The sequence below is a fragment of the Phaethon lepturus genome, unplaced genomic scaffold, assembly GCF_000687285.1.
Source record: "Phaethon lepturus isolate BGI_N335 unplaced genomic scaffold, ASM68728v1 scaffold14225, whole genome shotgun sequence".
In the NCBI taxonomy this organism is placed as follows: domain Eukaryota; kingdom Metazoa; phylum Chordata; class Aves; order Phaethontiformes; family Phaethontidae; genus Phaethon; species Phaethon lepturus.
The window spans coordinates 84,549-112,171 of NW_010540089.1; the positions used below are offsets into that span (position 1 = coordinate 84,549).

A 27,623-nucleotide genomic window follows, 5' to 3' on the forward strand; every position below is an offset into this window, starting at 1 on the left:
AAACCCGGGGGTGGAAGGGTGAGGCCGGAGAGAGGGTTACGCTCTCCCGCGCGTCCCAGGGAGCGCGGCGCTTCTCCCATCCTCAGAGCTGACTTCGAAGGGACCTCGTGTGTGCTCTCTCTCCCAGCGGGCCCCTATTTTTTACACACAAGTCACTTCCTTCCATGTTGTCGTCTGTGTGATGCACGTGATGACTGCTCAGAAGGTCTTATCGAAAATGTGCAGTGGTACTGCCTGGTGGTTTCCATCTAAAGCTTTTAATAGCCTGCCTTAGTTGCTGGCTGAGGCTAAACCATGACAGCTCATAAATATGACCCTGCAGCATCTGAAATGCTCCTTGAAAGAACAACCAAAAGATAGTTCCAATGGACATGAGCATCTCTACCCCAAAGACAAAATATCTCCCTTAATTTCTGTCTTTATTGCTTTATATTTGTGTTAAACTCTCATGAACAAATTTAGGTGGAGTAGTCACAGCTGAGAATCACTTGTGCTCTGGCAAAACTAGTCTTTCTAGCTTTTGAAAGAAGAATGCTTCCCTGGAAAAATTCCAGTATTTAAACTTAAAGTGGGAATCCGCTTTCATTAAAAATGTCTGTAAAACATCCTCTATCAAAGGAAAGGGGATAGGTTATCCAGCTCTACTTCCCTGAGTTGTCCCAGAAGATATATATACCTCTATACATTTATACCACCCCAGACGTTTCACAGCCAATACAAGACTCGCTGACGTTACATTCTCTTACCCACATCGCTTTTAAGATCCATATGTGAGATACCACTTCACAGTTTAGAACATTATTCCAGAGTCAGTGCGTCTTGCCTGCTGAATGGTTTCCTGATGTTCAGATTATCTTTTCTCTTTCTCAAAATAATGTCATCATTGCCACACCCAAAACATGTTCCTAAATAATTCTTCCTCTCCTGCTGATGACCACCATCAAGTTTTGTAGCTGACCTTGTCTTCCCTTCACCACTGCTTGTCCAAGCCACACAAGAAGGATTTAGAATATAGTATCTTTAAGAGCTTTGTGCAAGTCAAGAATTACGATCACAACAGCTTTTCATTCATGCACTACGTTCATGATAGAACTAAGTGCTGAATGCTCATAACACCCCGAACAGTAAGTCCTTGTCATCACTGAGAAAATTTTAACTGTTGATGGCTTACTCACTGGTGTCTATAAAGACTACGCAATCTGATTCAAAATAAATAGTGATTTTTGCAGTTTGTTCCACTGGTGTTTTAGAGATAGAAATGTGTCCTGAGGATTATGGTTTCAAAAAGATTACTACTTCAAAGGTTAAGTATCATGTTGGGTTTTTTGCGTTTTGCCTTAGTTCTTCCACAATTCAAGGAGAATTTCAAAGACAACCATCAAGCACGCAGTAAATAAAGTCATGGGTGAAGTTACCCAAAGTCTAAAGAGCCATGTATTGGCTCTTTTTAGCAATCGCATTTCCAGAGTAAATAACTTAAAACCAGTAGTGATCTTCATATACATGCCACATACACTCTTACTTCGCTTTTTAAAGACTAGAGAGACTGTGTTACTGATGAGGGAATGCAAAGCAGTCTCTTTAAAGCGCTGAGCAATAACAAGTAAAAAGGAAGATATAATTTTCCCCTGCTCTTCATGTACTTTGCTGTAGTGAGCATTTACCTGCATGTGATTTTGTATCTGTGTCTTAAATAAGGCAAAGTGGAGCAACTATAAATATCTTGCTGACCTGAAGCAGTCAAAATTCATCTAAACTACCCTGTTGCAAGCACTGGTTTCCCCAACATGATATTCAGATAATTGTACATCTAAGTGCAATAGGTTGCAGGTAGCAACAACCGCTGCATCCAATATCCCACAATTACCTTATATATCACTTTGTCACCCTCTGATAATCCAGGACTACAGAAATTTATGACTAATGGGGGATTTGACATTATTGCAAGAGAAAAGTAACCTTGTACCACCTTTGGGGTGACAATGCGAGTTAGTCATCATTTCAACACTTTGAACAGAACAAGAAGGGTAAATATCCAAAAACATGCTGGAGGTGTTACAAAATGATAGCCAGATGTCCCATTAGAAAAGGAATACTCAGAATTAACAAATAAAGCCAATTAACAAATAAACAAATATACTGTCAGATCTATAGTTGCAGATTTTCCCTGACTCTAGCCTTTGAGTTTGGTTTGTTTGTTTGTTTTTTTTAAAAGTCTCAGTAAGCTACAAAACCTACACAGACCTCATCCTGCCAATCAAACAAGAGAGCAAGCTGTCCAAGCCAAATTGCAGTTACACAATGGACCTAAGCTCAATAATCTCTGCACACAAAAAGTTCTACCATGGATGAAAAGTGTCACTTCCTTCCCCAGGGTATCAGATTTCGGTCTCTGAAGAATTCAGCTTTGGCTAGGTACTTTTTGGCATGCCGCTAATTTAAAGCGACTGTCTGGCATAGAAAAAAAAGTTTTAAAAAAAAAATCTAACTTTCACATTAATATGTTGGCATTTTATTTTCATGTTTATACATAAAACACCATCAATATACCTGTCCTTCAATACTCTACAATATCTTTGATGTTTGGTATCACATAAGTGATTTTTTTGTTTGTTTGTTTAAGATGCAAAAAAGGACTTCCTGAGAAGGCATTCTTGGAGAAGATGACAGGGGGCACAGGTTATAGAAAAAAGTCTGAAATTTTTTGTATCATCCATTTGTAAGCAGGAGAGGCCTTCAATATGAATCTGCATTTAAATTCCTGGGAATGAAACGTGCAAAATCCGTCACCGGAGAGAGAGATCACACTAGCTGATCAGGGCAGAGGGGATTATATTTTTACTTAAGGCACTATTCTGATTATGACATATATGAAGGAGGACTTCTGCCTTCAAAAGACTATTGAGAAACTTGTTTAAAACAATTCCACATGCCTTTGATACGTTTTGGAGAGATAAAATCTCGCTCCTCCTACTCACTCACCCAAGGCAATTGGGCAGTTTTGCCATCCAAAAAATCGTAAGAATTGGCCCAGCTGTTCGCAATATACACAATCCTGCCTTCAGTTTTGTTGCAGCAGAATTTCAAACCCAACCCTTGTCCCAAAAAGCAGTAGCTCACAACCTTTATCTCCGCCTCTCCCCCTGTTGCTCTGGGGATCTGAGCATCCAGCACCGTCTCTCTTTCCCGTTGCAGGAACGGTCTGAGGTCGCCTGATCTTTCCACGTTCATTCATCACTTCAGACGCCGTTCAAGCAGCTTTTTCTCTTCCCTAACCCCATCAGACCACAGGCGCGAGGGATACCAGCACCAGCCTGTGTCAGCTAATTAGCCAGCAATTCCTTTGGCATTAAATGTGGCGAGACACGTAGCCCAGGACCTTTACAGGGAAGTCTAGAGCCAATTTGAATCTGAACCAATTCTCAGAGCATCGGGAACTCACCTCATGTCACCAGCTAAATAAGGGGATAACTTCATCTACAGTCATCCCGAGAGGTGTTTGAGTCCTAACAGAGACTGTAAGGATTCACAGGTAATTGCTTACAGGATCATGTCTTTAAATTTAGCAGAGCTTGTGTGACAGGTCACATACAGGTGTTTTCAAAAAAAAAAAAAAAAAAAAAATTGCTGTTGACCTACCTGGATCTTAAATAAAACAATTACACCAATGCTGAATCACTTTGAAAAATCCACCTGATATGTCACTAACCCTCAGCTCCTTCCTTAAAAAACAGCACTAGTAATACCGAACATCTCTTTCTTTTATTTTTTATTAACAGCTGGCAAGCCACTCCAACAAATATCTCTTCCCCTGTCCTTTTACGCTGCCTTTCACCATGACATCGCAGGCAGGATTCTGAGGTATTGCTGCGATGCAAACAACATGAACAGGTTTTAACAGGACAGAAAAAGAAGCCTTTCCTTCCCCAGATAAGGAACCAAATGAGTCCGTTGTGGAGAAAACTTACAAGCCACCAAGGTAAGACCACCGAGCTTGGCCCAGGGCAAGCGTTAGCATCACGCAGTGTTACATCCTCGGAGCCAGGTCTCAGCTGGAACACCGATATTTGTCTGACTTTCCTTTATGTCAAAACATCGAGTTGCTAAGCTAGACAGTTTGGGCAGCCTAAAATTTTTCAGTGGCTTGCTCAACAGACCCAGATTTCTTACAATGGACTCCCTTTCCTCAGCTCATTCTAAGCTATCCTCATTTTCTGGATCTGCTGCCAAAAACACACATCATCACCACACCTTGGATGAGTAAAGCTGAAGGCCCAGTGCCAAGTGTTGCAACCACCAAAAACCAGTCGGTGGAATACAAACTGCACTGCTGCTGTGACGTCTTCCTGGAGCTGTAAAAATGAATCTTGAAAATCTTTAAAATACTTAAAAGATACTTAGCCAAAAAATTTAATCGGATTTTTAAAACTCCATTTCATTATTGTTTAAAAATAAACTTATGAACACAACTGAACCGTCAGAGTGACATCTTCCTTTTTTTCTTTGCTCATAGAAAACTATTGCCATCTTACCGGTGAGACATAAGATCAAATTATGCTAACCAATGGCAAGAAAAGAAGGTGAAAAACTGGCTTTCTGCTTAAGAGGGCAGAGTTGAAAAAGAAAAATTTATCAGCAAGTGAGTAAAAGAGGAGAGTTGTTGGACTTGACCACCTTAGATCTGTGAAAAGGAGATGCAAAGGTTACTGCCAGGTTTCTGCTCATGAAGGGAGACTTTACTGGTTTGATTTGTATTGCGGCAAAGCTTGACAGGAGATACTAGCTAGGAGTATCTCCTGTTAATTGAACCGATGCACAGAAAAAGGACTGTAACCAAGTATGATGTTATCTCCTGCCTAATGAACAGAGATCGGTAAGGCTGGATGACAGAGCCCATCACTTTCTGACCATGGTACATGAGACGGGAGCCACGCTCCCGGGGTCATGCAGGCATACTGCCTGTGTACAGATGGATGCACTTTTATTTTCCCCTACTCACAGCAGGGCAATGAAAGGGATGACTACAAAGGGGAACAGAAAAGACTGATGAAAATATAGACACATATACAGTGCTAGCCAAACGCTGCACTCTGTGTTACAGAATAAATACCTTGGTGTTTGCAAATACCAGTATTTAGACTTGTAAACCTCACATTATCATCACAGCCATCTGCACTTTTAAAAGCAGACTTTCCTTCCATTTTTCGTCTTCCACTGTTGAAGACGTAGTGGTAGCTTTTCTTTCATCCTTCCTCAAAGGTCATTAGCAAAGCTCATGGACGCTTTTGTTCCCTCAATATTTAAATTCTTGGTATCAGAAGAAAGAACCATTTTTTCCCAGATGAATTCACTAGCTGAGCTGAGTCTATACAACTTAATAAAAAAAAAAACATACTTCAATGATAGCAGCTATAAGACTCTTATTTTTAATAAGATTATGCATGGGTACTTAGTATTTGAATGGTAGCTATTACACAGTATGTATATTGATATATACAAGAGAAAATAAGATCTAAGAACGACCAGTTAAATATATTTTCTTAAACAAGCATTTATCTAAAATGAGTATGAAAATCTCGGCAACACTCCCCTGTCTGTGCTTTGGATGACACTGGGAATAAAACTGTAGTTGCAGCTACACACTGACCGTCATAACGTTACAGAAATCAAAGGAGTTGGTATTGTAAATTCTGTTGCCATCATGAACATCTGTGAGCTCACATCAGATTAATAAATTAAGACATGGTTACGGCCAAAGGCTAGGCTGTTAAAACTGTTTTTCCAAACCCGCTAAGTGTAGGATTTGAAACCTTAACTGCTATCTTCAGCTTCAAAATCTACTTGGTACACAATAGTTCAGGAAGAAGTTCTGCAAAAATGGATGCAGTCAGATGATTTTTATCAGACAGTTGGCAGAAAAATCAGGCTGTTATATGTTAACTCTGGGGTAGTCCATCAAAAATGTAGACTCAGTGCAATGACAGCCAAGCAGGTAAATCCACTGAAGGTCAGACTTCTGCCTAACAGACGGATACTGAGAAAATAGAAGACATCATGTGTAGTTCCATTCTTCAATTATCAGCCTTCCTTTTCCTGGTGCAAACGTTTTTGGTATCTGCTTTACCCCTTACTGTCACAAGCAGAGATGTGTGAACAAGGCAAGGCTTTGCTTGATCTCTGCTTTGGTCTCTGGTTCAAAGACCGCATACCACCAAGATTTGCATCCAAATCTGGCACACACTTCTGTGAGGTTGAAATCTCATTCTTATATGGCTGTATATCCAATAAGACCTTCTAGATCTACAACTGCCTTTCTATCCCCTGAAACAGTGAAGAGAATTTTCAAAAGTAATCATGATATGCCAATGACCTTAATGCCAGAACCAGCATTAGTCCTAACACACAGTACTGAATAAAATACATAATTTTCTTTTTTAACAAGCTAACATGGAAGTTCATTCTGTATGGATTCATGTTCCCTGCATTAGTCCATTAACAAAACATTTGTATCTCTCTCTCCAGTGAGATTCATCAAAGTATACTTTAAAAGAGTTTAGACGACTGAGATGATGAACAGTTTTTAAATCGCTTCTTTCGTTCCACTGCAGTTCGCAAAGCCTGAAGAATTAAATGTTTATTATTCAGGATGTTGTAGCTGCACAGGTTCAACAACTTGTTGAAATTCTCTTCAGTGTATGTAAGCAGACCAGTGCCATAGGGAGCAATAGAGTTGGACACATCTACTCTTCCCTGCTCCATCTCTGCGGGACTGCGCTCCACATCTGAAGGAAGTTCAACACAGCAATGTTACTGAGGTGGAAGAGTCCTACCAGGCAATGCAAAATACACAGTAACAGCCACAAGAAAAATGGTTCAAGATTTAATTACTGTATAGATACCACGCCTGCTGCACTAATAAAATTCACCACTTGACTGCAATCACAGCTGACCCAGAACTGATTAGCAGAACAACTTTTCCATGCAAAATGCTTTCCTCTTTAAAGTTTTCCATTAGAATATTTCACTTTTGCAGATTTGGAATTTTGTATTTTTAACTTTGCCATTGGGCACTGACATGACAGGTTCTTATCTACCAACTGTTAGAAAATGGCACCAGGAAGCTCCTGGACTGAGAATTCTTCCTCTCAGGTGGCTGAGATTTTAAGCACATGCAGCAGGACAAGTAAGATGAACTACATGAGCTCTTTCCCAATAAGCTGATACATGGATTTTTGTTCAGTTTTTGAGGAAAGTTTCCTGGATCATACTAGATAAGCAACAAGAAAATTGGAGTTGATGCATGCAAAAGTATTTGTAAACTGAAAGTGAATTTGCCGAGTAGATTTTTCGGGTGTAACAGAAAAATCATTATTTATTTTATTGCTGAACCAAAGAAAATAATCTGGCAACTCCTCAAAAATGACAGATATCAAAGAAGCTTGTTACCCTGGCAAATCCTTTGCTTCATTATATGTTTTCAGCACTTTCTATTCTCAATTTTTTTTCACGTAAATAAATTAATGAGAGGATTCTAGCTTTGTTACCAAAGTAAACATAGTAGCTCATTACAAGACTGTTAAGCGACAGCGTTAGCTACCAGTGGATATAACTTAGTAGCTGCCTCCTGTCCGTTATTATCAAAGGAACACAAACTGTCCCAGGTGCCAGATAAGGGCGTTTGCTGCAGGCTAGAGCTATTCATGCTTTTAGTTTTGAAACTCTTCCGTTCAATTCCCGATTAGCTGGCCAACACTATATCTGTCACGACAGAACTGGGGATACGATAACTTAGCCAACTGAGAAGCCTGCGAGTCTCTTGTTTTAGAAGAGGAACAAATTCAATGGATAAGCTGTATGTGACAACCTCAAAAAATGATTAATCGATGCCATTAACTTACCCGGTGCCTTATATTTTCGGAAGGTATCACACACCAGTGGGAAATAGGCCACGACTGGTGCCTCTAAGCTGTCCTCAAACACATAGCACTCCTTCAGGTGTTCCCGGTCTTCCTGGCTCAGGTCTATGCTGGGGAATGGGATCCCACGCTCCAAACAGTACTCTGAGAACAGGTCCAGTGGCTGGTTCAACAAAGAGGAGAGTTGCAACACAGAGGTTGAAATAAGGTTACCAAGCCCCATAATTGATATTTTGCTGCACTAGGCAATCTGTGATTGACTTATGTGTTTACAAATAAGTCTAACTGTGCACTGGAACAAGCATACCCTCTTGATTTTAATATATGCTGGGTAATAGAAATGTGGTTGATTTGCTAACACTGTGTATTTTTAAAGCAAGAATACTGTTTTCTGAAATGTATATAAAATTCAGATAATTTGTGTGATTTAGTGGGCACAGTAGAGGATTTGGATCAGGAAATTTTGGTTACATGTGGTATCTCATATCACAAGTTCTTGACTGTTTGCATTCAGTGTACCTAACAACCAATGTCTTCATGTCCTCCTACAAATAAATTACATTAATTTCAACCATATATGCCCCTCAATGTTTCTTCAAACACAGCAAAACAAAAATCTGACTGAAACTTATGCAAACAGCAAGAGTCAAAACTAAAAGAAAAACTCCAAATTTTCATTCAAAAATAGAAAAATTATGTATTGATTAATTACATCGTAAAAGTTAGTTAAATAACTGTTGAGGAACTTGGTACCACAATGACAAATCTGCACGGACATACAGAATACCTAATCTTCTATGTGCCTGTGTCTCTGTGTGTGTCCCAGAAAGCTACTGAAAATAGCCCTGACAAACACAGCAACATTACGGTCACAGTGTTGATCAGTATCACTGATATGATCATTTAAGTTAATAAAAACCAGACAATTTTCTGAAAAGGAGAGAAATGCGGTAATTCAGCTGCTGGACTCATACAGATAAAGTATCACTACTTCAAAACATCACCAGAGTCTGTGATCCCCCGCTGTAATTTAAATGCAAAATGACATCCACTTTCCTCTCTGGCCTCAGAATGGGCGGGCAGCTGGTGTTGATGAAGAAAGCTGTATCTACCAGTTTGAGGTAGTCACCCATTTCATTCAGCTGGTTGGGAGAAGAATCCAGCACTGTGTCTGAAAGTCAAGAACTTATATTATCAATTAATTACTGCAGGAGCAAGTCCATTTTTTTTTTCAAATCAGCATAATAAGGAAAAAAAGAAAAGACCGACCACACTTACATTAGTCTTCAGCACAAAGCCCACAGTTAAATATTTGTCTTTGACACAATTTTAGCATCTATAGCTCAAGTCTGAGATCAGTTAGAGGGAGCAGTTCTGAGACTCAGCTTCATCCAAAGTGATGCTTTTTATACTACTAAGCTGCTGTTTCAACTGGTATACATTTGTGGCTATTTAGCTTCAGTGGAAGCTGTAAGCCACTCTCTTGCAGCTTTTCTTAGGAAGAACAGAATTCAAGCAAGCCTGCTGTGGCTTCTCCAAGACAGAAACAAGACCAGCAGTAAATCACCTGGGGCTCAGCAAGACCAATTCCACAGACATATTAGTCAAATAATATTAATCAAAATTTGCCTTTACGCTAAAACTTATCAAATATTTGTCCTCAGCAAGTATCAGCACTCAAATCACCTTCAAAGATGCATCTAAACAAATTCACTATTACCTTTCCACATGCAAAAGCTCTCATTCTCTAAATACTTGTTATGTAGCTGCAAGCCCTTGAGGAAATTATGGTAAGTTGAAACCACTGGCCGTCCGGTCATCATTTCTCGAAGAGTGTTGGAAAGGCAACCTTTGGGAATGGACAAGCAAGTTGTCTGCTCGTGAGGATTCTTGGGCAAAGCAGGACGTTCCTCTGTAGGAAGAATGAGAAGAGGGTATATGTCTGCATTTGTTTAGAGTGTTACTCTGATGCTGATAATAACAAAGCCAAACAACCACAGCCCCAACTGTGATGGAGTGCCTGCACCACCATGCAGACTGTTCTAGGCACTTTGTTGTTCCCCATCTGGCCTCTCCCTCTCCCAAGGGCTCGTGGTAACCTTGTGACTAGCAAAACTCCCCAGGGATGTTGCACTGTGAGCAGCACAATGTTTTTTTTCCTGTTTCCCAGCACAACTGTTTCTCTCCTGTTTCTCCTTCATTCTCAAAGGCTTGGTGTCCCCTAACCCAGAAACAGGACACAAAACCAAACCCTTTACCAAAGGTCAGGTTTCACATTTCAGAGAGGTGTGAAGACAATGCAGATGCAAATGAAAAGTAATCCAAATAACTAACCGATGTCATGCTCAGTGCCTCGGGTCCATCTGTGCCAGAAGTCCTCTGAATAACCCGAGAGGTAGACAGCATCCATAAAATTCTGGGAGAATATATTACTCCATGTGCCTTGGAAGTTTAAGGAAAAAAAAAAGCCATACTTAATACTACCTTGAATTTTTAGAGCACAGCTATGGCAACCTACTTGGATTCAGTCTCTGTGGTTGTTTAAATTAGCACTGGTTTAGCTATTAAATATTATGAATTTTAGTATGAATATCAAATGCCATGCCATTCCGCATAACGTCTGTCTTACGACTAGGCTATTTTAGAATCTTCGCTGTTTATAAAAGTCAGACTGTGATTTTAAATACTTCAGAAGTTCAGTTCTAATGTGTGTTTTCTGTTTTTGTCTAACCTAAGAAGTTCAGCAAATTAAGTGCATTTGTCTGAAGAATTAGTTTCCTCTTTTTATGGTTTATTTGAGATTTAAATTGCATCAGATACATTATCTGGTTTACTAGTATTGCTACTTGCAGACCAGTAATTATTAGATGCCAAGTCTGTGTAGCCAACTATGTGGTTGTTTTTCTGAGATAATAAAATCACCTTCCAAGAAGCAGATGCGGGACTCTGGGATCTTCTTCATCAGGTGACCCATGAAGAACTCACTACCAAAGTCCTCTGAACGAACAAAGGCCCCGTATTTCAGGAAACCCACCTCATAAGGTGTGAACTCCACCCACTCTGCAAATAAGGCATCAAGAAGGACTTATTGTAGCCACCCAAACACATGTGAAAATAACAGCTTAGAGAATCGAAAGCTGGAAGAACAAGGCCTGTAGCTTCAGCACGTTGGTGACAGTTCAAACCACCATGGTTTGAAAAAAGTGCCCTTCAACGTACTGCATGTTAGATTGGTGAATGCAAAAGCTAAATTCCCCTCCACTAACACTGTGAAAATCCATTCAGCTTGGGGTTCAGGTCCATTTCTGTATTAGGAAGAAAAAATAGGGGCTGAAAACCCACCGATTTCTAAGGCCCTTCGCAAAATGTTGTGTTTTTAGTCCTTCTGAGTCCTTCTGACACCAACTGCCATTTATTCTTAGACTCTGACAATCACTGCCTTGTGAAACTCCGAACAAAACCCACTCAGGCCTTGGATGAACACACTGGGACTGCGGGTTGTGCCTAGAAGCAGATGATCCAGGTTCAGTTGCAGGACCTCCTGCTTTGTTTGGGCCAGAAGATGCAGTGGAAATAGTGATTAGCATCACAGATCAGGCACAGAGCGCTGCCCCTCCTCAGATCCCTCTCTGGCTGCTGGGAGCTGCCTCCCACTCTCACCCCAACCCCTCCACATCGTTTCTTCTCCTCCCTTCCTTGGCCTCCTCCCCCAGCTCTTCACATCTCTCTTGGACTTCTGCTGCCTGGGCAGGAACCCCAGTAGCTGAAAGAGGTGGAGAGGAGTAGGTGGGGATGAGAGAGAAAGAGCAGCAGTGGTGGCTCTCAAGGCCACCAGCAAAAGGCACCTCGGCCGCTCACAGGACAATGTCTTTGCACAGGTACCTCCCTACCATAGTATTAAGATGCATATTTTTCCTCCAAGTCAGAACTCAACTGTGAAAACGGGGGAAAAAAATTATTTAGAAGATCTATTAGCTTGGACTTACAGTAAAAGCTTTTGGCATTCACACAGCATTAAAAAGAAACTCCTTAGATTTATAGAAGTACATATAATAATGATTACCTTTAAAATCCAGAGTGCTAAATTTATCCTTGACATTGAGGGACAGGTATATGGGCAGCGGATTCTGCCCCTGATTTATGGCCAGTTGCTGATCAGAGAGTTTGTGAGTACTTCCCTGTTTATAAAGAACATAAGTCATTGTAAAAGATGAACATGATGCACAGACTTAATACCGTATCTGAGCATGGACTATCAATGAAAAATGTCCTAAACCTCAGCAGATTTTGTTCTGCATACTTCAGTTCTTTGACCTGAAGTTCATGTGTTATCTGTCATCAACCTTCACCAAAGCATTCTCCCTGATGCTTCTGGGAATTTTGGAATGGGAGATAGAGCGAAAATGTCAGAAACTTGTCTGCACAGTCACTAGGATGTGACTTCCTTTAAGGAAAGATAAAGATATTTAGCTACCTTGGAGGTGCTGCAGATAAAGGTCAACCAGGGCCCATTTCATTCAATACAGGTTTGTTTGCTGGTATGGCTATATATTGCTATGCCTGAACTTAGCTCTGTCAGAGCCACCTTTCCTCTGTATGTTACTAGAATGCTCATCTGACCTGAAATTAAAGATGGAAAACCAGTTTCGTTAACACCTTGACTTTTTACATGCTCAGACGTTTCCCCCTAGATGCTTATGTTTTAGGCTTACTGTGTTATTTTTCTTCTAAAAAGCCAGAGAAAGACCTCTCAGAACTTTTGAGAGCCTTTCCTATAATTGAATCCAGAACTTTAGATATGACAAGTTAGAAATCTTCTGGAATAAGGGACGGATGTATAATACCTGATGATGTATCATACTATCAATGAAGAGTCCCCATAAATCTGTAAAGGACAGCTTGTGCCCCTCTTGCTTTCTTTCACAAAGCTCCTTTTCATAGTATTTCATATGATCCAATGAGAAGCAGTGCAGCTTGCTCTTGATCACATGTTTCCTGATATCATCAACTGGCCCTCTGAGATCCTTCTGTGACCAATTTGCATCTTCGTATAACTTTGCCATGGTCCTGGTAGAAAGAAACATACTGTGGTTCATCACCGGGTACATGACAGTTCATGGACTTATACCACAGAGAAGCGTTTTGCTTCAGGGCACACGAGGCACTCACACGCCAACTTTTACCCCGGAAGAGCACAGGCAGAATTTAGACTATACGGTATTTTTGCTGCAGGAATACGCTCAAAATCATCCTAGCTTGTTTCTTCTCAGAATCAAAAGAGTAATAAAGCAACACCCGTACCATAACACAAGCTTTTACTAGAATTACCCTTTGATCGTCCAGGTTCAAGCCGCAGCTCCTGCCTGCGGCCGGTTCCCTCAGCTGCTGCAGATGCCGTGTCAAACGTTAAGCAGGGCTTTAGCAGCAAACATCGCCCCGCACAAGCGCGAGAGATCCCCTCCTTGGGCGCGCAACAGGCAGGTCACCTCCGACCCCGGCACGCACAGGGCCGGTCTGCTTGACACTTCAGTTCCCAGAGTTCAGGCAGATTCCAGCCATCCTTCTCATCCCCACCCCACTTGTTCTACTTCTGTCTCATGCATCTTTTTAGAGCAGCCCACCAGAGGCCAAAAAACAAAAACAAAAAACCCCACCCTAAACCCCTGCTAGTCACGCAAAGGCGGTCAACATTGTGTGCCTGGCACTCCGTGTTTCTCACAGCTTTTCTTTTAAATTCTGCTTTTCAGAGACACGTAAGGGTTGAGCCAGACAAATATTACAAGAGGATTTCTGAAGTGTTACATGCAACTGGATAACCCAAGAGATACACAAAGAAAGGGAAAACTATTTCCCTACTTTCATGTCCTTATTGCTCTCAAGTATGCTCAGGGATCGGGTCTGCACCCTTTTAGAAATTCAAGTCCCCAGGACACCAGCTGCATTGCTTCTCTTGCACAACTGCAGCATCTTCTCTAACTCATCATTAACATCCGATTTGTCTGCACTGGCAATCAAAAAGTTTACTTCTCCCTCAGGAAGCAATCCCCGTTTCTTACATTCCCAAGAAAAATCCCAAGATTTTTGGCCTACCAGGCCCTATTCAGTCCCTTGTTGGTAGCCACAGACAACCACCTTTCAACCGAAGTGAAACACCAAGACACCTCTACCCCCACCTTAACATAGGAATCTTTTCTGCCAGGTGCCTGGGAAATGAGAAATGGAGCGGAGTCATACAGAATTTTCATCAAAAAATAACCACGTTTCTAACCCTTTCTCTGCAGCAGGCACCAAGTTTATGACAGAAATGAGTCTGGCCCCCCGGAGAACTCGTAACGTATGGCATGGCAGAAAGGCACGTATCCAAGCCACAGAACGGTGTGGGTGGGTTTGTCACCTGCACTGAACTGCAGGGAGATACAGGTAAACCATCCTGGCTTGTGTTCTTTTCTCTTCGTTTCTGTAAACTCTTCAGTGCGATTACAGAAATACAGTAGCTCTCACTCAATTTGTTTCTTGTAGCTAGAAGAAATAAAGGCTACAGCACTGAGAGGTCCCATGAAATAGGTGAGCACCACAAGGAAGCCAGGTCCCAGCATCATGCTGAGTAAAATTAATCAACAAGGCAATATGCTTCACCAGATTATCGCTCTTCTAACACAGACAGCAAGCACAAGCCCAATTCTCCTTACCATGTTGTGGCAGATAAACCACTGATGTATGAGACACAGTCCAAAACACCTAACTCCTGGAGAGCCACAAGACTGCCAAACATAGCCGTCATGGACCGCACTCCCCCTGCTGTGGTCATGATTGCCACCACTGGCACCTGCTCAACACACAAAGGCACAGAGTTGTTCATCACCAGAGGAAATAGAGAAGTGATGGGCATGCAGAAAAAGTAACAGCAACACCCTAATTCAGGTAGATTTGGATTCAATTGACCCTCTTTCAGGGCAAGCACGTAGGTGTGTGTTTGAGTTATGTATACTTTGGTGGGACTTAGCATATGCTGAAAGCATCTTCCCGATCGGTGATGTTTGGTAAGTCAGAAGCTGTAAGCATGGCTCTTTTATGGCATAATCCATTTTCAGATGTCTTTCCCTCAAAACACATTTTAAAATCCCGAGTATAACTGAGGTCAGGGGAGCAGAGCAAGAGCTGCCTGCATAATTTTTTCTTCCTCTAAGTTTATATACAACACTTGCTGTTCCCCAGGCAGATGGTGCCAAGCTTTATAGATTTATTTTAACATCCTCTTTGTTACTCAGATTACCTCCCCCTTCCCTGACATCAATGCTGTATTTAATTAGGTCTTACTTTCCTCAGGGATCCTGAGCCATCCTCCCTTTGCCCCATAGGTAGCACTTAACGAAAACTGAGACAACATATTTATTCAGTTTTTAGGAACATATCTTGCCATTACCTTTAATCTTGTCTTCATCGTATTTTACTATCGATTTGGGGGGGTTGGTTTTTTGTTTTTTAATTAATACGACTCAGTAACCCTTTGTCCTCATTTAATAATAACAAGCTCTATTCTACTTGTTACTTAAGTTCATGAGCACTTCAACTTAGTTGACAAACGCACACAGCATCAAGGAATGGGTGTGCTGGGAGCCAAACAGGGCAGCGGAGGAAATCCCACACGGGCACACTCTCCCAGCTGCAGAAGAGTATCTCCCTGACTCTTGCTCCAAGCATCACAGCCCCAAAACCGATTACTGTCCTCCAGTAACAGAGCAGCTCCCTCTGAGTCCAGGGATCCCCAGGAGAAGAGAAAACAAGAGGTAACACACTGAAAAACACACAAGACAGATGCTGCTGTACCAGTGTGCCAAGGGAGAGTCACAGTCTTCCTCTGTGAGCCTTGTGTAGCAGCAGAGGAGGGGAGAGGTGCCAAAATGCTGAGAAATTGTCTCAGTCCAAGCAACCAAATTTCACCAAGCTTGGTTATACATACATTGATCTCATCATATATGTTCTTTGGGTGTCCCTGAGTGAGCATAGAGGCTGGCAGAGAATAAAGGAGCTATAACTGACCTCCTGACAGTTGTCTTTCACTCTCTGTGCCAAAAATTCTTGGATATGGTCTTAGGTGCAAGTGACAATCTGGCCTAGACATTTTAGTCTAGAAGTTGTGGAAGAGAGCTATACGGGTAGTCATACAAGTATGTCACATCCACTTTGTTCAAAGTGGGACAGAATATTTCTAAGTTCCCAAGATGCTGTCCCACATACCTCATCCTCCTGCAGGTCTTCATCTAGATGAAGAACATTTTTCAGAGCAGCAGCAACCACCTTCTTCCTTTTACAGATGAAATCCTGCTCCGCTGCACATAGATCAAACCCCAGCCGCAAATCTAAATTCTTGCAACTAGAGCATAAGAACAGAACGGGACACGTTACCTGTAAACCATTTCTAGAGCTACTGCCTGAGACATCAAGGAAAACAAGCAACGAAATAAACCAGTTTAAAGAAAGACTACTTCCATGCACATGAATGTTCCCTTATGGAAACGAAAGCGGGTATATGGATATCACAGGCCTGTATTTCTGCCTTCCTGTAGAGATATTAGACCAGAATCATGTCCTGAACTATTTCACGCAGTCATGAGGAAGTTAAATGAGTCAAATTCATTGCTGATGAAAAATGGGTATCATAACTGTTTCACAAGCTGTTTCACATTGAGCTCTGAAATTTGGACACCTCTTCACATTCTCTTGCTGCGTATGTGTTTCCTGAAGAGCAGAGGGGGCCTAAGCAGTTACTTAAACTTAACACACTTTAGGCAAGATGACCCTAATACCGTGTTAGGCTTATCTCTACTAAGAACTCATGCTGTAAATACTTGAACCAGAAGACGTCTCTTAAGTATATCCCTTCCTATCTGTACGTGATTATGAACGTCATGTGCATCATTAATTCTATAACTTCTGTTTTCACAGGGCTACTCTTTCAGGGTTTTTTCAGCCAAAAGGTTATTTTGTCCCTTCTGTGACTCATAATTAACATTCAGTAAAAAGCTCTGATTCACCATGTTTGCAATTAGGGCTTGCAATGCGGCTAGTAAGTCAGTAGGGGGTAATGTTGCCCTTCGGAAAAATCACTGCAAGCCAGTCAAATTAATTACTGTCCATTTGTTTCATTGAAAAACGACTTGCAGAGGACTGGTAAATGCATAACAGTGTTAGAAACGTGTTACACATAAGCGTGTGTATGTGTGTATTATAGATAAAGGTTACAAGACAGATGGACTCTTAAGTATCAAAATTAGGAAAGCATCAACATTAGGAAAAACATTGTGACTGGTTATACCCCATGAAAACCTACCACCTATTCTATGCTGAACTCTTACCAACCAATTGAGAAGTATGCATCATTTTATTAACCTCCTCCCTATATTTTAGTCTTCTTTAACTAATTACAATCTTTATTCCTGGTTTTGAAATGAGCTAGTTTAAGCTGTAGCTTCCTTTCATTTAAAGATGATACTATGAAAGGATAGGAGACGGCCTAAGTAATCATTCAAAACAAATAAAAGATTTACCCATCTTCTTCCTTCACAGACACCTCATAAGATTTGCCCTGAGAATCAAGAATGAAAACACCATAAATTTTAAATAGACTTGGAAAGTTTGCAAAAGCAACTGTTAAAGTGTTAGCAATTATTCAGATATATAGTCTAATGATAAACCTTTGGTCTCTTCTCAGGCCTTCTGCACACAATCACTAGGATCCTGCTTTTAAAATACTTCTAAAGCAATAACCAATTCTCGATATGCTACTTTTTCCCTGGATAATAGTTATCCTTTCAAGTGCATGCAGAGCTAAGTATACCTATAATTCAGGTAGTACATTCTTAACAAAATTAATAACAGACCAGCTATCACATAGACACAGCTTACACTTGTTGAAATAATTCCAAATGCTGTCAAAAGCTACTCACTCTCATCACTGTCGCTTCCTTTCCCAAGTCCAGAGAATGGAGAGGCACAGCCAGGGGACTACTTACATCCATTTCCCTCCTAGCTGAGCCATGCTGAATTAAAGTGGGGAAAAAAAATGTTATAAGGAGAAAATTATTGACAGCCCACAGGTACAAATCTACCAGAGAAGGGCCAATTCATCATGCTTCTTCCCCAAAGTTACTTTAGCTGTTATCACCATCCACAAGCAAAACATACACTACAGAAAAAACGCTCCTTCGGCAGCGTCATGTGCAGTCTGGGTTGACTGTGCTTGACATAGTGGAACATGGTGGTTTCTCTGCTTCCTCGTCTGCAGCGAGGACCTATGGAAACATCCTGGATTTCTTCATAGGATCCTTTCATTGTGAACGTGAAATCTCTCCCTAAGAATCAAACCACAGAGAAATGTTAACCGCATCTAGCCCTGAAAAATAACAAATAAAAATGCACCAAGTAAAGTTTCAGCCTCAGCGCAGTCAACATTCATTTGGGCCACAATGTTTTTCTTCCCCCATAATCAGGGTGAACAAGGGCCAGACTGAACAAGCAGCAAAAGGCCAGTGCAGCATTGCAACTTCTTCCCTGCCAAGTGACGGAGAGGGTGTGTTAGACCAGTGGATGCCACTAGCAGCATTCACACCCCCTGAGTTTCCACCGTGGCCTTTCCACTCCTGAGAGTTGTGTCTCCCTGCTTTTACCTTCCGTTCTCATCACACCGCAGTCATGTTTTTGAGTCTCCCAGCCACCTCCACAGTTTCCCTTAAGCTCCACTGTTGTGTTGGGTTTGTGTGGCAAGGTTTTGGTAGCCGGGTGGGCTGCAGGGGTGGCTTCTGTGAGAAGCTGCTAGAAGCTTTCCCTATGTCCGATAGAGCCCAATGTCAGCCGGCTCCAAGACGGACCCACCACTGGCCAAGGCCAAGCCAACCAGTGATGGTGGTAGCACCTCTGGGATAACACAGTTAAGAAGGCAGGGGGAGGAGGCGGGGTGGAAATGGCACACGGCAATTGCAGCCAGAGAGGGGAGTGAGAATATGTGAGAAGAACAGCTGTGCAGACACCAAAGTGAGTGAAGAAGAGGGAGGAAGAGGTGCTCCAGGTGCCAGAGCAGAGATTCCCCTGCAGCCCATGGTGAGGACCACGGTGTAGCAGATCTCCCCCTGCAGCATGTGGAGGGACCCCATGCCAGAGCAGGTGGATGCCCAAAGGAGGCTGTTACCCCTTGGAAAGCTGGTACTGGCAGGACCTGTGGACCCGTGGAGAGAGGAGCCCACACTGGAGCAGGTTTGCTGGCAGGACTTGTGACCCCGTGGGGGACCCACGCTGGAGCAGTCTGTTCCTGAAGGATGGCACCCCATGGGAGGGACCCAAGCTGGAGCAGTTCGTGAAGAACTGCAGCCCGTGGGAAGGACTCACGTTGGAGAAGTTCATATAGGAGTTGACTCCCATGGGAGGGCCCCCACACTGGAGCAGGGGAAGGGTGTGAGGAGTCCTCCCCCTGAGGAGGAAGGAGCGGCAGAGACACCGTGTGATGAACTGACCACAACCCCCATTCCCCATCCTCCTGCACCACTCGGACCTGGGAGGAGGTAGAGCAAATCAGGAGTGAAGTTGAGCCTGGGAAGGAGGGAGGGGTGGGGGGAAGGTGTTTTAAGATTTGGGTTTAGTTCTCATTATCCTACTCTGATTTTGACTGGTGATAAATTAAAGTAATTTCCCCAAGTCGAGTCTGTTTTGTCCGTGATGCTAATTGGTGAATGATCTCTCCCTGTCCTCATCTCAATCCACAAGCTTTTTGTTACATTTTCTCTCCCCTGTCCAGCTGAGGAGGGGAGTGATAGAGCGGTTTTGGTGGGCACCTGGTGTCCAGCCAGGGTCAACCCACCACAACAGTCAAGCTATCTCTAGAGGCTTCTCACTGTTAGCAAGTAATTAATTCAGAAAACACCTCAAGCAGCCCTGATACAAAGAGAGACTAAAACTGATCAAATATTTAACTAGAATCAGCTGCACCTCCCATAGCACAAAAAGCAGTGACAAATGATTTAAATCAATAACCTCACTTGTGTAAGGGCTCTTCATTTTTGTTTCATTCACATGTACTTCCAAACAGGAAACTTCACGAGACTAGAAGAGATAAGCAATAAAATCATCGGTTACAGAAACAGTTCAGGATCCACACTGAGGATATCTAGGGGACCTTTAGAAACACCAGGCTTGGCCATGATGTCCTGTGAACATGAATAAATGGCAGAGGCTGATTTTCTTGTATAAATCATGCAAGCAATACTGTGGTCAAGGGAGCTAAGAGAGCTGGGGATCCATCCCATTACATTTAAATACCATTCAGTCCCCAACAGCTAACACAAGAAGTTTTTCTCCCCGTCTAGGCCACGCTTTAAATTTTGTCTGCAGAACAGTGAGCTGAAAGATACCTACAACTCTGCAGAACAACTGGACGGATGGGCCTGTACTTTAATACCTTTGGGATGAAGCTGAAACTTCCCAAGAGAGTGCTGCACAGGAGGAAGCAGCAGCACAGGAGCATCGTACAGTACTTTGGACATCGTGTGAAAACAGCCTTCGTCTCCAAGGTAGACATTCAGTAACAAGCTCTGCAGTAACACTGGATTCACTCCCTTCCCAAGTTTCCTCGTTTACTGCGATTTCATCAGTGAGCAGCTCACTGGCACTGTGGCAGAGCGCTGGTCCAAGCCTCTCCCCACACAGAATGCACTACAAGCACGACCAAGTTCAAAACTTTACAACCATACCTGAGTAAAGGCTACGCCTAAAGGCATAGTCCTTCCAACTACATCCTTCAGTTCTGCCCTACCATAAGAACATAAGCATAAAAAAATAGAAGAGTTACCACTAGTACGCCATTAGTAACGATGTTCTCAGATACACCTGGACTGAAAAGCAAAATGGAGAAGGGTTATTTAAGAGTGGGTGTATGAGCAATAATCTTTCAAATGCAAATAGTTCTTTGAGCTCAGTTTTTCTGGCTGCCAAGTGCCATCAGCACTTCTCTCTTTCACCTCCTTCTCGTGCTCGCTGCCGGGTCACAGTCCCGTAGCTCCTGGGGACGCCTCTTCTTTCTTACCTCCCCTGATAAGCATCATCTCTCCCTAAGCTGAATTACAAAATAAACACACAGCCTCAGCTATAAATAGTGAGACTGTCACTCAAGAAGGGATTTCACTAGATTCAGGAGAGAAAAGCAACCATGGGGAAGATGCCGAGATGGGATGTCAGAGCACCGGTACATGGAGTCACTTCCCCAATGCTGCCTTACCACTCTCTCTAAAATGAAAAGTTTTCTGATGACAAATTCTGTAACATTTAGACTTTACTCACATGTTTTCCAGCAGAAATTCCACTTCTAGTTCTTCTTGTTTCTGAAAATAAGATTTATTTTTCATTTAAGGAAAATAAATGAATAAACTTTTTCCTTTGATAGAGCTCTGATGATTTTGTACAAGCCTCCCTTGCAAGGTTTTGCTGTTCCTACACCCACTGCATCATAACGTGAATGGATGGAGCCTTTTTTGGCCACCCTTCCATTTCATGTCTCTCCACCACTCTACTGTTTACAAACTGACTGTCCCCCCCGAGGGGAAGAGGAGAGTAAGCGTCATGGAATAGGGGGTGAAGGTCCCGTTATTTATTTATTAGTTAGGATGAGACATGGGTCAATCAATGCCGAGGAAGGGAGGTATAACAACAATGCCGAGGTGAATGATGTAGGAGACAATACTTGAGAATAGACGGACCTAGGGGGTGAGAATGTCTGGGTTAAAACAAAAGAATTTTATAAACATATAAAAAAAAAAGGTGGGAGAGAAGACCAACTTGGAAAAAAGAAAATTTCCAGGGTGAACGGAAGAAGAGAGAGAAGAGGGAAGACTGAAGCTGTGAAGGGGAATGAGGGAAAAAGTTCGCAAGGACCAATGATGATGAAAAAGGGGGAAGAGTGTAAGAGTAAGGAACAGTGACAGGGAAGAGTAACACATCAACAACATAAGAGGGACTGAATAACTGTATTACTTTACTCAGCCATTTGCTGGATCAATCTGTATGGGACACAGCCAATGCAGGAAATACCACACAAAAACATATATCAGAGAGATCTTCTATACCAACCACAGGGAGGAAAACACTAATTAGTGGAAGATACAAATCTCTTTCTGACAAGTGACTGTAACATCTTTCATTCATATTCTGAAGAACTAGCCTTTACTGCCAAATATTCCTTCCGTTTGGCTGCACAGCATACATCAACTTTGTGAAGAAGCTGTGAAAACCATGCCAAGTCTGCTAATGTAGCTGCCAAGGTAAAAGCATCACTACAGTAAAGGTGAAAAGTGAGTGCTTTTGTAGTTACTCGTTCATGTCAGTAACTGAGACATCTCAGGTGGCTTCTCTGAGAGCTGGATCAATGGCACATAACCCAGCAGCAGGTTGTTCTGCAACAGTTTGTAACAGAAGGCTGAGGGACAGATTTTAGAAAGCAGTCACCTTACAGAGATGCAAGAGAGACTTTATCAAGCATCAGATTGTGACCAGTCTGTACCATCCAAACTCACTGATTGCCTGTTCCAATTTTGTCCAAAGAACAGCAGAAACAATGTTCAGGAGACACTGGCTTGTAACATCTGCCTAATTGTGCCAGCCTTATGTTACCATCATTCTTATGCTGTTGTATGGACACTCACACAAATTATATTTCTATTAAGTCCCATTCACATTTTTGCGGGTGAAAAACCTGGAGCAAAGCAATGGAAAGACTTGTTAGACCACACAGTGAGCAAGAGGCACAGCAGGAAGCAACCCTGATGATCTGACATTATCCATCCAGCCTCCTCAGCCCTCCTTTTGCGATACCGTGGTAGATGAAAGAAATCATTATGGGCAGAGGTGGCATTACTGCCTATTATTAAGGTTGCCCAGCACGTTCCATTACTAAGTCACTTTAACAAAAACAAAAAAAAAAATTAACCCTAAGTGTCCTGAAAATCCATGTACAGACCATAATATGTGATGCCTCATGGGTGCCTGAGTAGGAGTCGTGATACAAATAAGGACGGCTTGACCGAGACGTTCCTGAGACACCGCTCACCTTGTCTTATCTCCCCAACTTCCACCTTGCTAAGCCAATGGGTTAAGCCAACTCTGCACATGCCTCAGAGCAAACTCATGGCTTGAATAACACCTCAAATGATCTCAGTCACATGAGTCTTTTTCTAAGGAAGGCCATAGCCAGCTGGAGCAGGTATATTGAAATCCTTAGTAAGGATTGGCTTTCTAGGAGAGTAGTTAACAAACACTCTCCAAAGCAATAGTAATAAAAAAATCAGGCAAGAGTGTTTTCCGGACAGCCTGTCTGACACAGCAGTTTAGAAATAAACAGAGCACACACAATTCCTAGGAACCGTAAACTCAAGCCCTTGTCAGAAGTGTGAAAAAAACCCTGAAGTCTCGTTACTACACAGCCTCCAAGCAGAGAAGGTGTTCTGTTTTGCAGAAAGTAATCTGAGTACGTATTCTGCTTGCTTAAAAGATGGGTGTGATTTCTCCACCTGTCCTCTCAGCAACTTCACCCACCAAATATTTCATAAAAAATTCTTTATCCCCTCTAATACAACCAAACACAATATTCTTCGAGACATGTGCACCAAATAAGACTCCTAGGTCACACACTGGCCTAGAAAAAAAGAGCAAAATACCGAGGAGATTCTCATTCATCAAGCCCTACCCATTCTGGGCTGGCTCAGCTCCCCTAAAAGAAGATTGTAACCCTGTAACAAAAGACCATAAACAGACTTGCTGAGAATTAAAAAAAAAAAAAAAAAAAAAGTAGTTGTACATCAGGAGTAAAAAAAACTGAAAGATTTTCATGAGAATATATATTCATTTACCAAGCATATTGCGTGAAAGCACAGGACAAAACCCCTGGTGAAGCTGAGAGAAGGTACCCCTAGTGAGCTACTGGCCAAAGGGTCGGGGCAGCTGCCCAGAAAGGGGCCAGGTTTGTTCCCATCCCTGCTCTGTCAGTCTCCTACAACAGCAACAAGATATCTAACCATGAGCTTCTTCATTTTTGACTAAGAGTCAAAGCGCTCTCTGTATTTTTCAAAACACATTTTTGAAATCTCAAAAAAATTCAGAATAGGAAAGCCATTTGGCATCTAACTGCAATCACAACAGAGGGGTGACTGTTTCTGACCCCTCCTAAACCCTGAACATGTAACTTTGTCCTTTAATATGGTCATTTTAACAGAGTCCTTGTGTGTGACAACTGCTCTAATGTTTAATATAGGTAGTAACTTGGGACAAAATTCTGATCAAGAGTATTATTTTATCTATCCACTTAATTTTACTCATCTTTTTATTTCTCACCTCTGGATTCAGCTCAAAATTCAGGAGAACTTTTCCTCCAGGTTGGATTTTAGCTACATCAAAGCGAACAGTCAAGAGCCGGTCATCTGGTGTAAAAGTATCCTCATCGCAGACTGTCAGCTCCAGGATGTTCTGAGGAGAGAGGCAGAGAAGGATGTAAATGCCACGTTCTGGGACTACTGAGCCCAAAGGCAAGGTCTAGCAAGAGCCAGCAGGCAACCCTGGTGGTGTTAGATGTGGACAGACTCCTGCGGCAGCACGGATTCAGTTCACAGCCCCCGTGGCTCAGACTGCAAAGTCAGGCACTAACCGTAGAAGAGGTAAATCATCAGATTTGGCAATGAACAAGATCTCAAAAGAAAGGCAGCATAAGTGGTGCGTGATGGCAATATGCACTGGACAGAGCAGAGATTACACACATGCTGCTCATCAGATCCTTTGTGGACTCAAAATTACTATCTTGAGAAATTTTGGCGTATCAGCAGAAAGTAATAATAGAGGGCAAACCCTTAGCCCTTTACAAATGGAACGTAAAGCACATTAACAAACTCTTTTAGTAAGATTTAAATCGTAGTGATTCCCCTTGCAATTCCTCAGGGCTCAGGAATCACGTAGCAATGTGAGAAGATGCAGGGCTATCAAGCCATAGGAGGCTGACCCTGTGTCTAGACCTTGTATCACTTGCCCTCTGACTGCTGACCTATTTCTGGTAACTCTACAAACATTTTAAGTTTTCTACAGCTGCTCTGGGACAGAAAGAAGCATTCAACTTTATTCCAGATGATCCATAACCCTCTGAGCTTGTACTCAATTCGAAACATGGGATAGGCATGGCTCTGTTACAAGTCTGTCAGACGTCCAGTTTGCTTTCTTGTAGCCTATTAGGCTTTTGAAAATATGCCTGCTTAATAATGGAATGGTTAGTATTAAATGACATTTTTAAATTTTTAAAAAACAGCATTAAGTTACGGTACCTCTTATAATTTACAAATGGCACCACTGTTACTGTATAAAACAGGTGTTACAAGCTCATGGCAACATACAGCAAAAACGCCTTCACAACCCCATACAAGAAAATACAACTAATCCTCTAAAAAGTTTTTTAAAATCTCCCATCCAATTCATGGGGTTCTCATGCTTAGAAGATGACAGAGACCAATCAGGGCACTAGAGAATCCATATCAAGGTTTGCATATTTACTTGCTGGTAGGAAACAGCATCTTTCACGCTGTCTCTGACACTTTCTGCATCTTTCCGTTACCATCCTATTCCTCAGCACAACTGAGTTCAAGCCTCTATGTGAGCCTCAAGGCTCTCACAAAGGCTCTGCACACAGCAGGTGGAGATGTCCTCTTTAGAAAGCATCTGCTCACCATCACAGGCGCAGATCCTACCTTTACTTCACGTTGTATCATGAAGTGGAAAGTTTCATTCCAGACAGGGTTTCTGCAGTTGCATACGGTTCTTGTCCTGGCTTCCCGACAGGAAGCTGTTGGCAGCCACAGCTTGACATAGCAATCGGTTTGGCTCACTGTGTTAACAAAAACAAAAAGATGCGTAATTGTTAAAAAAAAAAAATACTGCTGTACTATTTATTTTGCCCAGTCAGGGAAAAAGGATTAACCGCTGAGGAGTCCTAGGTAGTTCATTAGACCCAAAGGAAAACATTCTGGATTTAGAGTTATTTAACTTTTATATCTCCATTTATGTCAATTCCAAACAAAAGTCAATTTTAAACCACTAATTCAATTTTATAACAAAAGCCAAAATACTCAATTTCAACAATATTGAAGTATTCCCGCTCTTCTGATTTTTCACTTCTATTTGCTTGCCAGGCTCCAAGCAAATTCATATATGACTTCACTTCCTGAAACTTCACTTCAAAAAAAGTTAAGAATTTAGTTACAGGGATTTTTTGACCTGGTTCTAATTGTAATGCACAAGTTGTCCACAGTGATACAGCAATGAAGACACAAACACAGCAGCACCCAACACAACTACTGATTTTTCCTCTATCTTTCACAAAGGTGCTACTTTCAGAAAGGAAACGGGCAACCTGTGGATAAAGAGGCACTGAAGAGTTAGGGGAAAGGGAAGTATCATGGAGCAGCCAGTGAAGGGAAGGATAACTTCTTTCCCAACATGGAATTTCTATCCTATTTCACGTCTATTGTTAACCATTTTCTAAATTATTTGAATTGAGTCTAAACAAAAATGACAACAGATACAACTTATTCAGCCAAAAAACCTGGGACGTTACCATAATCCAAGCAACAGATGCACAAGGGCATTAAATTCAGGTGACAGTGATTTTCCCGCTAGCCTATAAACATGCCATCAGCGATACTTACACAAATCTGCTTTGCGAAGATTTCTCATGCTTATAATTTTTACAGTAAGCCAGGACAACTGAGGCACTTCTGGCTGCAGAACAACGAGAAAAGTACCTCAATTATTAGCAAGTAACTCAAATATAACTAACACAGCCTATCCTGTAGCATAGCAAAGGCCATTCTCTCATTACTGCAGTGAATATATTTTCAGTTTAATTATTTGAGACAATTTCTGGGAAGAAATTCTTTCTCATGATTTGACACCATGTAACGTCAGATTCCAGCTATGTTTACTAACCAGTTGTGTTTAAGATTAAGTTTTCTAAAGATTTAGGTTTCGGAGGTTAAGTTTTAATGCCGGAAGTAGAAGAAATATCACAAGAGAGCTTTCACAAAAAAAGTCATTACATAATTGTCCCTGTAAAATCCACCTACCTTCAAACTACAGGGTTTGCTCCTCAGATTTCAGGCTGAGTGCAACAGATTACAGCACAGCACTTCCCGGGGTGCCGGCTCGGGGACCATGGGATGCCCTCCTTCCTCCGTTGAGGACCACTGCCCACCTGCCACCTAACATCACTGCAGAAGCGGACAGATACCCTCCATTTTATAGTGCCCTGGTCAAGATATCACTGCTACTGGCCAGTCTGGCTGTGGGATACATAACGTCATAACATTCTTCACCGTACCAAAATACCTGACCCTTCAAAGGAAATGAATGACTAAAAGAGGGAGACAACGGTTCTAGAAGTGAACAGCCCAGTATGGGACTCCAGAGCTCTTCAGTTACATCAGCAGGAGGAAGGCTGAAATCAGAGGCTTGGGGTAAGCACCCTTCCATTCCACACATAGGTCCAGCTTCCTATAAGGCAGCTCTAGCATTTCGGTGCAAATCTGACATGACATAAGGCAGAATCAGCCCTATTTTTTTAATTTTTTTTTTTTTCTCTGTGTGACACTGAGTAAAGATAACCTGTCATCCATAGATAGCATCTACATGAATCAA

The 27,623-nt window shown here is 42.0% G+C and overlaps 1 protein-coding gene across 1 annotated transcript; it reads right to left on the minus strand.

Annotated features, from left to right (window-relative positions):
• Positions 1-6,543: 6,543 nt before the first annotated feature.
• On the minus strand, positions 6,544-26,678 carry LOC104620982 (cytosolic phospholipase A2 epsilon-like). Its single transcript, XM_010287351.1, has 17 exons — positions 26,636-26,678; positions 25,679-25,815; positions 24,285-24,416; positions 19,946-20,009; positions 18,102-18,268; positions 17,864-17,956; positions 17,465-17,502; positions 16,155-16,290; positions 14,606-14,742; positions 12,761-12,983; positions 11,980-12,094; positions 10,839-10,976; positions 10,251-10,358; positions 9,637-9,828; positions 8,921-9,087; positions 7,899-8,079; positions 6,544-6,782 (listed from the first exon to the last, which is right to left on the minus strand). The coding sequence occupies exons 1-17, from the start codon at positions 26,661-26,663 to the stop codon at positions 6,544-6,546; spliced, it is 2,295 nt and encodes a 764-aa protein (XP_010285653.1). The 5' UTR covers positions 26,664-26,678.
• Positions 26,679-27,623: the final 945 nt, after the last annotated feature.

Excerpts from the sequence above, each read along its gene's own strand:
- LOC104620982 (XM_010287351.1), bottom strand. The coding sequence starts at position 26,663 with ATGAGAAATCTTCGCAAAGCAGATTTGT. Across the intron at positions 10,359-10,838 it reads CCGCATCTGCTTCTTGGAAG|GCACATGGAGTAATATATTC; the intron begins GTGATTTTATTA and ends TAAACTTCCAAG. Across the intron at positions 6,783-7,898 it reads CCGAAAATATAAGGCACCGG|ATGTGGAGCGCAGTCCCGCA; the intron begins GTAAGTTAATGG and ends AACTTCCTTCAG.